This window comes from Gobio gobio (genome assembly GCF_949357685.1).
Source record: "Gobio gobio genome assembly, chromosome: 6".
Lineage (NCBI taxonomy): Eukaryota > Metazoa > Chordata > Actinopteri > Cypriniformes > Gobionidae > Gobio > Gobio gobio.
In genome coordinates this window covers 25,900,084-25,912,350 of record NC_137102.1, presented here as the reverse complement: position 1 = coordinate 25,912,350, position 12,267 = coordinate 25,900,084, and the positions used below count along the sequence as shown (strand labels likewise).

Sequence of the window (12,267 nt, the reverse complement as noted above, 5' to 3'; positions counted from 1 at the left end):
ATTGACATGAATTGAGCGTTTTAGTCCACATTTTCTGAAGAGACACTTATATGATATAAACATTCATCAACTCACACATCAGTTTCGTAAACTGAAGCTCAAGCATGCTTGCTTGACCTGCGAGAACCAATGAGGTTCATTCTCGTGTTACGCAGCTCGTTTGAGCTTCCGCAAGAACCAATGAGGTTCATTCTTGTGTTACGCAGCACGTTTGAGCTTCTGCAAGAACCAATGAGGTTCACTCTTGTGTTACGCAGCACGTTTGAGCTTCTGCAAGAACCAATGAGGTTCACTCTTGTGTTACACAGCACATTTGCGCTTCTGCAAGAACCAATGGGGTTAATTCTCGTGTTACGCAGCACATTTGCGCTTCAACAAGAACCAATGAGGTTCATTCTCGTGTTACGCAGCACATTTGAGCTTCAGCAAGAACCAATGAGGTTCACTCTCGTGTTACGCAGCACATTTGCGCTTCAACAAGAACCAATGAGGTTCATTCTCGTGTTACGCAGCATGTTTGAGCTTCTGCAAGAACCAATGAGGTTCATTCTCGTGTTACACAGCATGTTTGAGCTTCCGCAAGAAGGAAGGCTGCTTTAAAACTGTGGCTATCAACCAGGAGCCCGGGAACACAAAAATATAAAGATGTACAAAATTAAACTGACATGTTGTTGATTTTTACAACACAAATACCAGGGCCCCATGTACTTTCACTGTATAAGAAACACATTTTACACTCGTTGTATTAAAACATTTTTTTTTTTAATATAGGCTCTTTTTTTTCACAGGAGAAATAATGTCATAGCATTTTGGAATGGCATGACAGTGAGTAAATTACGAATAATTATGCTGTATATTTGCTTCACATGGAAAGTAGAACATTAGCTATGCATAAAGTCCTGGGCCCTCATTTATCAATGGTGCGTACACACAGATTTGTGCATAATGAGCACATAAGACCAGTTTCATGCTTATACGTAGAAATGTGTGTAAATATAAGCACACCTCTGAGCATGCTTACACAGATAATCTAGTGGTAGAATAGCGATACTACACATAAAAAGCATTTAAGAGGGTCACAGTGTGCATTAAGCAATCAACAAATGTCCTGTGTTTCCTTTAATTATAAAACACTCAATTTATCATTTTTGTAGTTTTAAACACGATGCGTTATTGGTTTCAACCTCTATAAAAGACAGCTGTGACAAACCAAAATAAAATGGGGCTTTCATGCTATCGCCAGATTCCCAAACATAATTGGAGCCATAGACTGCACCCACATCACCATAAAAGCACCATCAACCATGCAACGTATTTAATGATGTAAATAGAAAAGGGTTTCATTGCAAATCATTTGTGATGCAAATTTATTTGTGAAGTTCCTCTTCTTTGCTCCTTTGTCATTATTGCGGTGAGGAAAAAACACAATAACATGATTTTTAAAGGGAAGTGTTTTCACCATATATGGTCCATTGGAGGCGTTTCCGAATGCTAATGACCGTAAACATGAATGAGCATGGTACTTACGCACATGCTTGATTTATCAACAATGATTTTACTCATGTGCTTAAGAACTGTGTGCGCACGTTTGATAAATATGGATTTTATTGTACTTAGTCACATTCGAAATATCATTCGTAAGACAAAATATAGAACCTTTTCTACGCACTGTTGATAAATGAGGGCCCTGTTGTCTAGCCGTCTGGGATTGTTAGACAACAGGACTAATTGCTGTCATTCTGGCTAAGTGCTCATGATGATGATAATTGTAAAATATTAGATATTAATGGAGTTTTAAAGTTTAAACGTTTTCTCTTGCTCTTTTCTCAAAATTATGGAAAGCATTTTGAATTAGCCAAAACTCAGGCAGAAAACTTCCAGTTATCTCAACCGCTTCGCACCATGCTGTACCTGTTGAACTACAGGAACTCTGTAGGCTCAAAGCATTCCTTTGCAATGATTTTTATCTGCTGAGAAGTTAGAGTCAGAGAAAGAGAGAAAGACCATACATCTGTTAAAAGACCATCACTGTTAAAGTCGCATGACACTAGCAATACAGTGCCAAACACTGTTCCCATGTCAATTAACTGACCAAGATGTTCCAGAGAATCCAACTGCACATGTTATTAACATTTATTCTTCTCTGCCATGACAACGCGATGAAATGATGCCTGACAGTTTAACGCAACGGTCCTCCATCACGCGGGGGAGGAAGGTAATGGGAAAGAAGAGCCGTATCACATCTCAAATTCATCTCACAATTAGGGGAAAATACAGAGTTGATGTCTTTTCCAAGATCACTGGCTAAACAATTCATAATCCCAATGGAGAACATTGATGGTTTCCAGCCATTAGTGGCTTTTTGAAGAAGGATATGTGACTACAATAGTGGACAATTGGATTACAGTGCAATTTTTATCTGCTACATGACAAATCAAAAAGACTATTTATCATAAGCTGAATTGGCAGACCTGAGGAACATGGAGTGATTTGCATCTGTGTTTTGAAAATTAGGTGAGTCTATAATTATGAAAATGGTCTGTCTTTGCTAAATTTTATAAGGTCTCAGAATTGGCAAGGATATCAGAGTGTTTTCCAAAGAAATCTAAATGGTATGATGCCTGGGGCTGAGGCAAAACCGGCACAAGAGCGCAAAACAAATACATCTTTGACCTTCATCATTAACAGGAAAAAAAAGCCAATCAGAATTTTCAGTAAATGAGAGAGACCTGAGATGAACAGGCATTCCAAATGGAGAGTTAAACCTGGATAAACGTAAAGGAACTGATAAAAATAATAATTTACTCTCCCTCATTCTTCAGTGCAGGGATTTTCCTGCACTGCAAATATTCTTTGAATCTTTGTCCCGCCAAGTATTTTATTATTTAATGTGACGATACCTGGTGTTCTGCAGTACCTGTTGATAGCAAGCTGTTTTAAAATACTCCTGTGTGTTTGTGTAAGCGCTCTGTGAAGAACGTCAAAAGTTTCTATTTACAATGTGTTTTTGCAGTGTTTAGCCAATCACAGACGTGTTGAACGTGTGAGCGCAATTGACCGTTCGCAAAGATCAGCCCTCTTTAGTTACTGTTGCTATGTCTGACAAGCCACGCTCTCACACCACACATCATGTTCTCACGCAGTGAAAAACAGTGACTTTTTATACATTTTTAAATATAAAATAGTTCTAAGCACTTTGTTTTATGATCTGGTCCTGACAGTGATATTTTTTTATTTCATGAATAAATAGAATAAGGTAATATTGCCAACTTTTATTTTTTATTTATTGTCAGTACTGGGCTTGCAGGTCACATGGGTTAGGGGTTAGGGTATTGTGTTTGTCCGCCATACTGAAGACCATTTTTGACCCAGGAATAACTGCAGTGGTACAGAAAAATGTCTTATTATTTTACCAACATAAGACCCCAATGACTTCTTTGTATGGCCAACAAAAATCTTCAGAATATCTTATAGATATTATTTCTCACTGAAAGTCATACAGTTTTGGTTCAACATGATGGTGATTTAATGATGACAGAATTTTCCTTTGTGGGTGAACTGTTCATTTAATCCCACCAACTCCTTGGCAAATTGACAATATTGGGTATATCACTATAATAAGACAATATAATAATATATGTCTATATAATACAAATATCGGATATCAAAATTACAAAGGTAAAATACGGCTCAGAGTTCCACTCACTGACCTGGCTGCAGTGGTTGAAAAACTATCGTATGGCTTAAACTATCGTATGGCTTCAGAAGACTTGGCATATAGAGCGCACGGTTCATATGGACTTATTTGGGATATTTTTTATGGTGCTTTTGCATCTTATTTTAATTTCGAAAGCTCCTCATTCATTATGTTGAGTTCTACAAAAGAAAAAAAGTCATACAGGTATGGAAAGACATGAGGATGAGTAGATAATGATAGACATTTCATATTTGAGCGAACTATTCCTTTTAAGGAAACTCTTGAAGATCATTCTCTTATTCACAGATACTCTCAAAAGTTCCTAAGCACGCCTTGCACAACATGCCAGCGACTCGATAAGCAAGGGTACAGCACGTGAGAGGACTGTTTTGTTTAGCTGTTTTGAAATATTTGGGAGATCTGTCTTTTGGCTCACAAACACAAGCAAGTTGCAATTGATTAGAAGGGGCCTGACTCAACAAGCAGACTCGTGGATGAAGATGCACAATCGTCCCATCTAGTACATAAAACCTGACACTAAAGGTGTCCAAGAATTCAATGAATCAAAAGATGCATTACATGCTTTTATGATTATATAAAACATTTATCCTGCAGACTTTTTAAACCCTGAATGTTTCCCAAAGGAACTAAAAAAAAGGAAAGTTGAAGTCACAAAATTAATATGAAGTCACGTTAATATAGCACTTTATACAAAGCAGCTTTATATTTTTTCACGTTTTCGAAGCAGCTTCATATTAATAAACAGGAAAGTAAAATTGTGATAAAGTTGTACAATTTCAGCTATAAAAGCAGCTATATGGAAGACAATAGTGTTACTGAATACAGTGTTGTTTAAATACATTTCAATAATTGCCAATGTTGCAAAGTTCATCAATTATGAAATTAATTCAATTCAGCTTATAATAGAGTCATTATTCTAGTGTCAGTTCAAGGTTGATTCAAAATCGATTCAATTCAACAGTGTTGTCTTAACCGGATTGAGGGCGCATTCGTCCTTAAACTTTATTTGTTTAAATTAGCTCAAATGACTGTCAGATGTACATAATTACCTTGACAAACTATACATCATTTAAAAGATCTAAGAGACAAGCTTCCATTTTTTACCTCTGTTTTATTCTCAAAGTCTTATCGTGACAGTAATTTGTTAATATGTGTCAGGAGTTATGAATATGAAAACCGCGTCGGTACCGTTTGATTGTAATATGAGCCTCAGCTGCTCTCATTCATAAAAAACTATATTCTCGTCACGAAGACTCGCGACAAATCAACATCCTCTCAGGGCTTTTAGTTCAAAAGTGTGCAGATGAGGAGAAATATTGATAGATTCTCATATGTCTGTGTCAAATTTCTAAACAGAGGAGTATTTTTTTATTCAATACTTCCTCAAAATGCGCAGATGTAGCCTAATCATGAGCGATGGAGACTCTTATGTGTTGTTTTCAATTCATACTGGCAGCCGGAGGGCGCTCTGTGCACATGTAGTCCATGTACAGACAGACGAAGAAGATACCATGTGCCATAATAGAAGTCCATAATAAAAGCTTCCTGAGATTGCTAAAGATGCAAATAGAGACATTTGAAGACAATAAATACACAATCGCGACAATGTAAGGTTTGACTGTGTTCTTTATACCATGTTGGGTGTATTCATAATAGATTATATTTATAATGCAATGCTATTCGACATAGCTTTTATCAATATGCAGAATATTGTAAAATTATATATTTTCTGTCTGATTTTTTGATCCGAAGCCAAATGAGACCACAGAAGGTTATTTAAAACATCCCACTTGTGATATAAAGTAATTTTGGAGAAAAACACATGGTTTTAATCTTTAATGTATTTTGATTGTGTGCTAAGCTAACATGCTAGCTAGCCAATGCACCTGCCACCTGGGCAAATACGTTATTTTTATTAATAATTTTGAATAGACTGAACTGAAAAAACAACTGAAATGTTTCTATTGTCAACAATGGCATTTGAGACACTTTAGAAGGTGAAGTGAGAAGTTTGATCAAAGAAATGAGGTTTGAATAGAACAGTTTGAATAGAGTCGTCAGTGATTACAATGAAGACAAAAGAATAAGATAATTAGAGCCATAACCAGACCAGAGAGGTGTGAAAGTGTTCTGGGGAGACTGGAACTGAATGGGCATTTTGCACCTCAAAACAATAGAGACAATAAACTGAATGGTAGCTCAGAAGAGATGGCAATAAACATCAGTTAACATTTTAGAGAAATCTCAAAATAAAATCATATGACATGATCTTGAAAAACATTTAATAAAATTCAGAGTTTTAGACTTATCATCTTCAGATTTGAAATATAACATGGTCAGACATGTGGCTTCAGCTGTAGAGCACTTCTAGATTGCTAAAATGCCAACTTCAATTTTATTTTCATAAAGATATTTCATACAAATATATTTCTAATAACTTTACAAAACTTTGAAGCTTATTATAGCTATTTTTGATTATGAAAATAATTATAATTTTGAATTTACAGTAAACTGCCAAGTGTCTGCTTTCAAATGACGCCATACTTATGATTTTAGTGCAAAGGAATCATTAACTGTAACGGTTTTAGTCTGATTATGCCATTTCTTAGGATTTTTTCAAAAGCGGGGGTGCAGGCTAACAGGTTAAAAATTCTATCTAAGGCCATGTTCAGACGACAGGCAAATCAGATTTTTCCTCAAATCAGATCTTTTCAGGCAGATTGTCCACACTATTAATTGCAAGTGATTCACTGCAAGTTATTAAGTCGAGTCGCAGTGCAGAACTAAGACTGGTATATTGTGATGTTTCGTGCTGTAGTCATGGTCGAAATCTTTGGATATATTGCTTGAATACATATGAATACTTCCGGCATTTCCGTTACCAGTTTTGACGGTATCATTGTGTGTTGTGTTAAGAGTGACGCAAAAGATTATTTGAAATCAAATTTGAGAAGCCAGTGCATGCATCCAGACTCAGATGCATCTGTAAAAATCTGATTGGAATTGCATTTCAAACCCCCTTCAAATGTGGTTTCAATCAATCATATTCAGAAAAAAAAAGTGATTTAATGTGCAGGGGGTTTGTTGTTGTTGCTGCTGTTGTTTTTTTGCTGTCCAGACTTTCAAAAACTCATCTGGATCTGGATTTTTGCTGGCAGTCTGAACCGATATTTTGAAGAATGTTTCAACTGTTTTTATCCATACAATGAAAATCATTGGAGTCCAATGTTGTTTTGGACCCCATTGACTTACACTGTATGGACAAAAAAACCTTTTTCAAAATATCCTGATTTGTGTTCCACTAGGCTTGCTGCGATAGTCGGTTACATCACTTGCCCACCACGGCACCGCACCCACCATCGTTTCGATTTTTATAGTAATAAAATCATTTAGTTCAGTTAGAGCAGTGGTTCCCAACCACGTTCCTGGAGGACCCCCAACAGTGCACATTTTGCATGTCTCCTCAATCAAACACACCTGATTCAGGTCATCAGCTCATTAGTAGCTACTCCAAGACCTGATGTGGGTGTGTCAGACAAAGGACACATCCAAAATGTGCACTGTTGGGGGTCCTCCAGGAACGTGGTTGGGAACCACTGAGTTAGAGAACAGACACTCCAATTAAAAACTGAACGTGCTTAATGAAGCGTGAGCCGAACGAGAGTCGCAGCACAAACTAGCAGCAGGAGTCAGATTTCATGCATCATGAGAGTGAGGAGATGATTGACAAGATGGCGGCGGAAGATTAGGTTTCAATGCGAAATGTAAAAGTGGCTATTTAAATGTGTTTGTCATTATACTGATGAAGTGTTTTTCATTAAGAATATAAGGCTAATGAACCCACAATTCAAGCAACCCGCACCCGAATTGGCGCAAATTTTATACCGAAAGAAAAATGCGCATGGACGCACAGTCCTTCATTCACAGCCGCACAGGTGCACGCATTTATGGCCGCATTGTCATTCACTGTGCTTGTGCACTGGCGCGTTTCCAGTTCATGCCTATGGAAGCTTAACTTCTACAGGAATTCATTGAAAACACTCGCTTTGCTCCACACCATTACGAATGCCCAAGCGGCTGTGCGCATTTTTACTTTCGGTTTAGAATTAGTAATTTAAAAGCCCCAGTGTTGTCACACGTCAATTAAACGGTGGAAAAATGTACTCACCGTCACATCCCTATGTTCCACAGAAGAAATAAAATCATACAGGTTTGGAACTTGTGCTGCATCCAAAAAAACATACTGTATATGTATAGTAGGTACATTTGGTTTGAAACTTACTTTGTGAACGTTAAAAAAGGATGTTCTATATAGTATGAATGTATGTAGTATGAATGAAATTTGGATGCAACCACCATTTACAAATGGTCTCCCATGGCCTCATGGGATAGTAAAGTGTTCACCGGAATCTAGCCGGAAGTAGTAGGTCATCCGGATACTTTTCGCCTACTGTTTGCCTACTTTTTAAGTACGCATTCAGACGCAGCGTTCCACAGCATTTCTGCTGACATTTTAGACTTTCAGATTAAAATTATATAAGAAACTATATTGTAGTGAAAAAAGAGGGTGAAATCCTAATGTAACTTGTTCGTTTGGACCTACTAAAAAAAAAAAGAAAAAAAAAAGGAAAAAATTAAACGTTAACCTCAAAAGTGATTTTAGCTTAACTTTGTGAAAAGAGCAGCATTCTACTAAAAAGCATAATAAGACTTTGACTTTTCTAGACATACAAACATGCAGACAAACTTCATTCCAACACCTTTACTATTTCAAACCAGTCAAAACCCCAGACCTGGCAAACACAACTAAAGCTCTTCTCACACGTATTTGTATGCTTTATATCTGAGTCACCGGCTCGGAGCCGTCCGGATGGGAGTTAGAAGTGTCTTTAGAAGAGCTGTGCGTACAGCGCTCTTAGATGGACTAGATTAAATCTCAGTGCCTATAGACAAAACTAATTTAAGCATACAATGAAGGCAAGTTATTACGGATTTACTCATTTTGGAATAAATTAGGTCAAATGAAATTGGAATGAAACACAAAAAACTTGAGTTTAAAGAATATGAGCTTATCCTGTTTGATCCGGCAAGCTTTGCTTTACAGCCCATCCCTTTATTGGAAGAAAGGAGGAGTACTTTTATTTAGTTGGCAAAGTAAAGTAAAAAAAAAAAAAAGGCTTTCAACACTTTGATTTTCAGCATCCGTACCTACATATGGCTCTTACTGCACTGGTGATTTAGGTGACCGCCTGAGAGACATTGTTCTGGGTCACAATAAGGTTGGACGGTATCCAGAGTTCAATGCCAAACTGATGAAGGGAAAGAGACAATTGAAAGTCTATGTGCCATGTGCTGGACTGATGACCAAAAGTGGGACATTTTACTGAAAATTCAAATATAGCTCAACACGGTGCACCTTGGAATCAGCTACGTTGAATCTGGGCCAGTAAATGCATTTATCTGGTATTCACATGGATAGTCTATGAAGACTAAACAGCTGTTTCGTTCTGAAATATAACAGATAGCTGCAGCATTTCTCTGACCTTGAGCGAGGCACAACAGGGAGCCCGAAGACATTATAGGACGTCATGACTGTCCTCATTGATACTATAATACCCGTCCTCTAAACCACTATGAGGGCTGGAAAACTGGCAATCAGTGCATTTCACAATGACAGTGAGTGACCATGCAAAACCACTTGTTTATTCGTCTCATTTTATTATACTTCCACTATATAAATGCCATATGTAATAGAAAGCCAAAGGTACCCAATTCTAACAAACAAACATCTGCATCTAAAAGGTCACATCACTGATGATAGTCAAAACAGAACTTATAATAAAGGAAGGTGATTCTTCTCTTGGCACCATGACTGTAAACCTGAATGAGTCCAAATGAGGAAGCAGACTGTAATAAAGTGATTTGTGTGCGTCCCATCTGTCTGAATTGGCACAGCCATGTGTTTACACACAGGACACCCCTGAGATGGTCTAAATAATATGCAGAGTGGCATATAAACACACTTTAACAAATCTAATAAATGTGACAATCTCTAACACTAACATCATGGAGTAAATAAATGGCTTTATTGAATTCATATCAAAGGAAATGCAGTGGACCTACATACTATTTTAGATAACCTATAGAAGCTTCATGTAATAAAACCAATATGAAGTTAAATATAATATTTAGACAAGTCATTTTTAGGGTCAGATCAGGTAGAAGTCCTTCAGTTAACAACTACACACTTTCACTTTTAAAATAAATGTCAACACACTAAAATGACAAACTAAATTTCAAATCAAAGTCATTCAAAATTCATAACCTGCTGTTCACTCAACTTTTTCAACCACTTGGAACTTAATTAAGAAAATCAAGTTGAAACATAAAAGATGGGGTAAATAAGACATTATTGTGAAAAACAGAGATGTTTTATGATTATTTATGATTATGATAAACATGTTTTATGTTATTATGACAATAGACAAAATAAAATACTGTAAAACACTGCAAAAAGTGATCAGTTGACTTAACTTAGAAAATTTGAAATATGCATAACTGAAAAAAAATGTGTGAACTTGACAATTCCAAATAACTTAATTTTTTTCAATTATGCATCATTTATTTACTTAATATTAAGGCTACGAGTTTCCAATTTTTTTATGTTAAGTGCGTTTAGTTACGGTTTTTTTTCAAAATTGTTCTTTAATATTTTGACTTTAATAAAACCAGTCGTTTTACCACATGAAGCACATTTTACCTGATGAAACTGTTTAGGAATAGTTCAAGGCAATATCCTCTTCTCTTCTCCTCTACTATGCAATATAAATCACAGCAGTGCTCTAATGAAATCACAACCTTATTAAAAGTATGGGGTGGGGTCATATAGCCTTGATATTTGGGCTGGTAAGTGTAAAGTTGAAGGTTCAAACACAAGGACTTGAACTATAGACACTCAGTTGCTCTAGAAGGATAATTATTATTATCTGTATATGTCACGTTAGATAAAAGCGTGATTTAAAAGACTAGTAGAGTCCAAGTGTAAGTTCTCTGTGGGACAGGGAACACAAACTTCCACCCTGTTCCCACGCTGACAGACTGAGGTTTCTCTGAGCGCACGCACATCTCTGAACTGAATGTAGTTGCGAATTTCCCATCAAGCTCTACTGGAGATCATCAACTGGTTTAACCTTACACAACAAGCCGTTTCACAATAACGTTACTCCTACCTTTATTTTTCGGCGTCGCACAGAAGCTCCCCGAGAGCAGTAAGGTAAAAATCAGTCCGATCTTAGTTGGTCCCGCCATCTCTTGTGTTTAAAACCTCTCAGGCTTCACTCCATTGTTTGAAGAGCTCGTCTTTCAAGGGTTTCTAAACGTACAGAGACCTTGCTTCTCGTCTTCTTGAGAAAACTCGCTCGACTTGGCTGTAAACTTTGACAGCTCCTCCTCCGCGCTCGCGAACCTCGGCAGTGATAGAGTCGCGCGCTGCTGGACAGAGCTGCGCTCGTGACGTCAGCGGCAGGGAGGATCGCGAGCGTGCAGAATTCAGAAAGGTGGCAAGGACTGTGTGCTACTTCAGGTTGACCAGTGACATCATTCATATGCCGAATGTCATCTTTAACCTGCTGAGAGCTGATTATTAGCCAGGAGTTCACAATTGAACACGGGAACACAATTTGTTTAGTTTTTTCTCCTTCGGTCATGTCACAAACGTTGACATAGCTTCTATTCCCATATTTGTACAAAAAAAATATTACAATTTAGAATAAATGTTTTCTATTTGAACATACCTCAAAACAGTTGTTCTGCTTAATATTTTGAGTAAACAATGATACATTTTTCATTCTTTTAATAGAGTTCAAAAGAACAGCATTTTGTGAAATTTTGATTTAATGCACCCTTATTGAACAAAAGTATTAATTCCTCAGACAAAAAACTTACTGACCTGTTAGCAATATCATTTTCTGATAGAAAGTTGTCAGAATAGGCCTACACAGTGCAACGCAGTTTGTGGCTTATGGGGCGCTAACAGTGGGCATGTGAGCATCAGAACTGGACAACGGAGCAATGGAAGAAGGTGGCCTGGTCTTATGAATCACGTTTTCTTTTACATCACGTGGATGGCCAGGTGCGTTGCTTACCTGCGGAACACATGGCACCAGGATGCACTATGGGAAGAAGGCATGCCGGCGGAGGCAGTGTGATGCTTTGAGCAATGTTCTGCTGTGAAACCTTGGGTCTTGCCATCCATGTGGATGTTACTTTGACACGTAGCCTACCACATAAGCATTGTTGCAGATGCAGACCACCCGTGCAGGCACACAACATCATAAGACGTTGATATTTGGTTACATTTTGGTTGCGACGTCAGGTGACCAAAATTCAACGTTAGCTCAACGTCTAATGCCAACGTTAATTTGACGTCCGATACCAACATCAGCTGATGTTGATATTTAGTTGTTTTTAGGTTGTGTTGTAAAGTAACCAAAATCCAACATCCAATCGAGCCAACGTCTCAATTCAACATCATATTGACGTCAGATTCT

At 37.4% G+C, this 12,267-nt stretch overlaps 1 protein-coding gene across 2 annotated transcripts in view; it reads right to left on the bottom strand.

Moving 5' to 3' along the window:
- The window catches only part of LOC307128367 (epidermal growth factor receptor-like), a 109,543-nt gene extending 98,314 nt beyond the window's left edge, over positions 1–11,229 (bottom strand). For both annotated transcript variants that reach the window (XM_079820176.1, XM_079820177.1), the window contains exon 1: positions 10,948–11,229. In XM_079820176.1, the coding sequence (XP_079676302.1) occupies positions 10,948–11,026 (79 nt within the window). In that variant the 5' untranslated portion in view covers positions 11,027–11,229. The remainder of the gene's footprint in view (positions 1–10,947) is intronic.
- Positions 11,230–12,267: the final 1,038 nt, after the last annotated feature.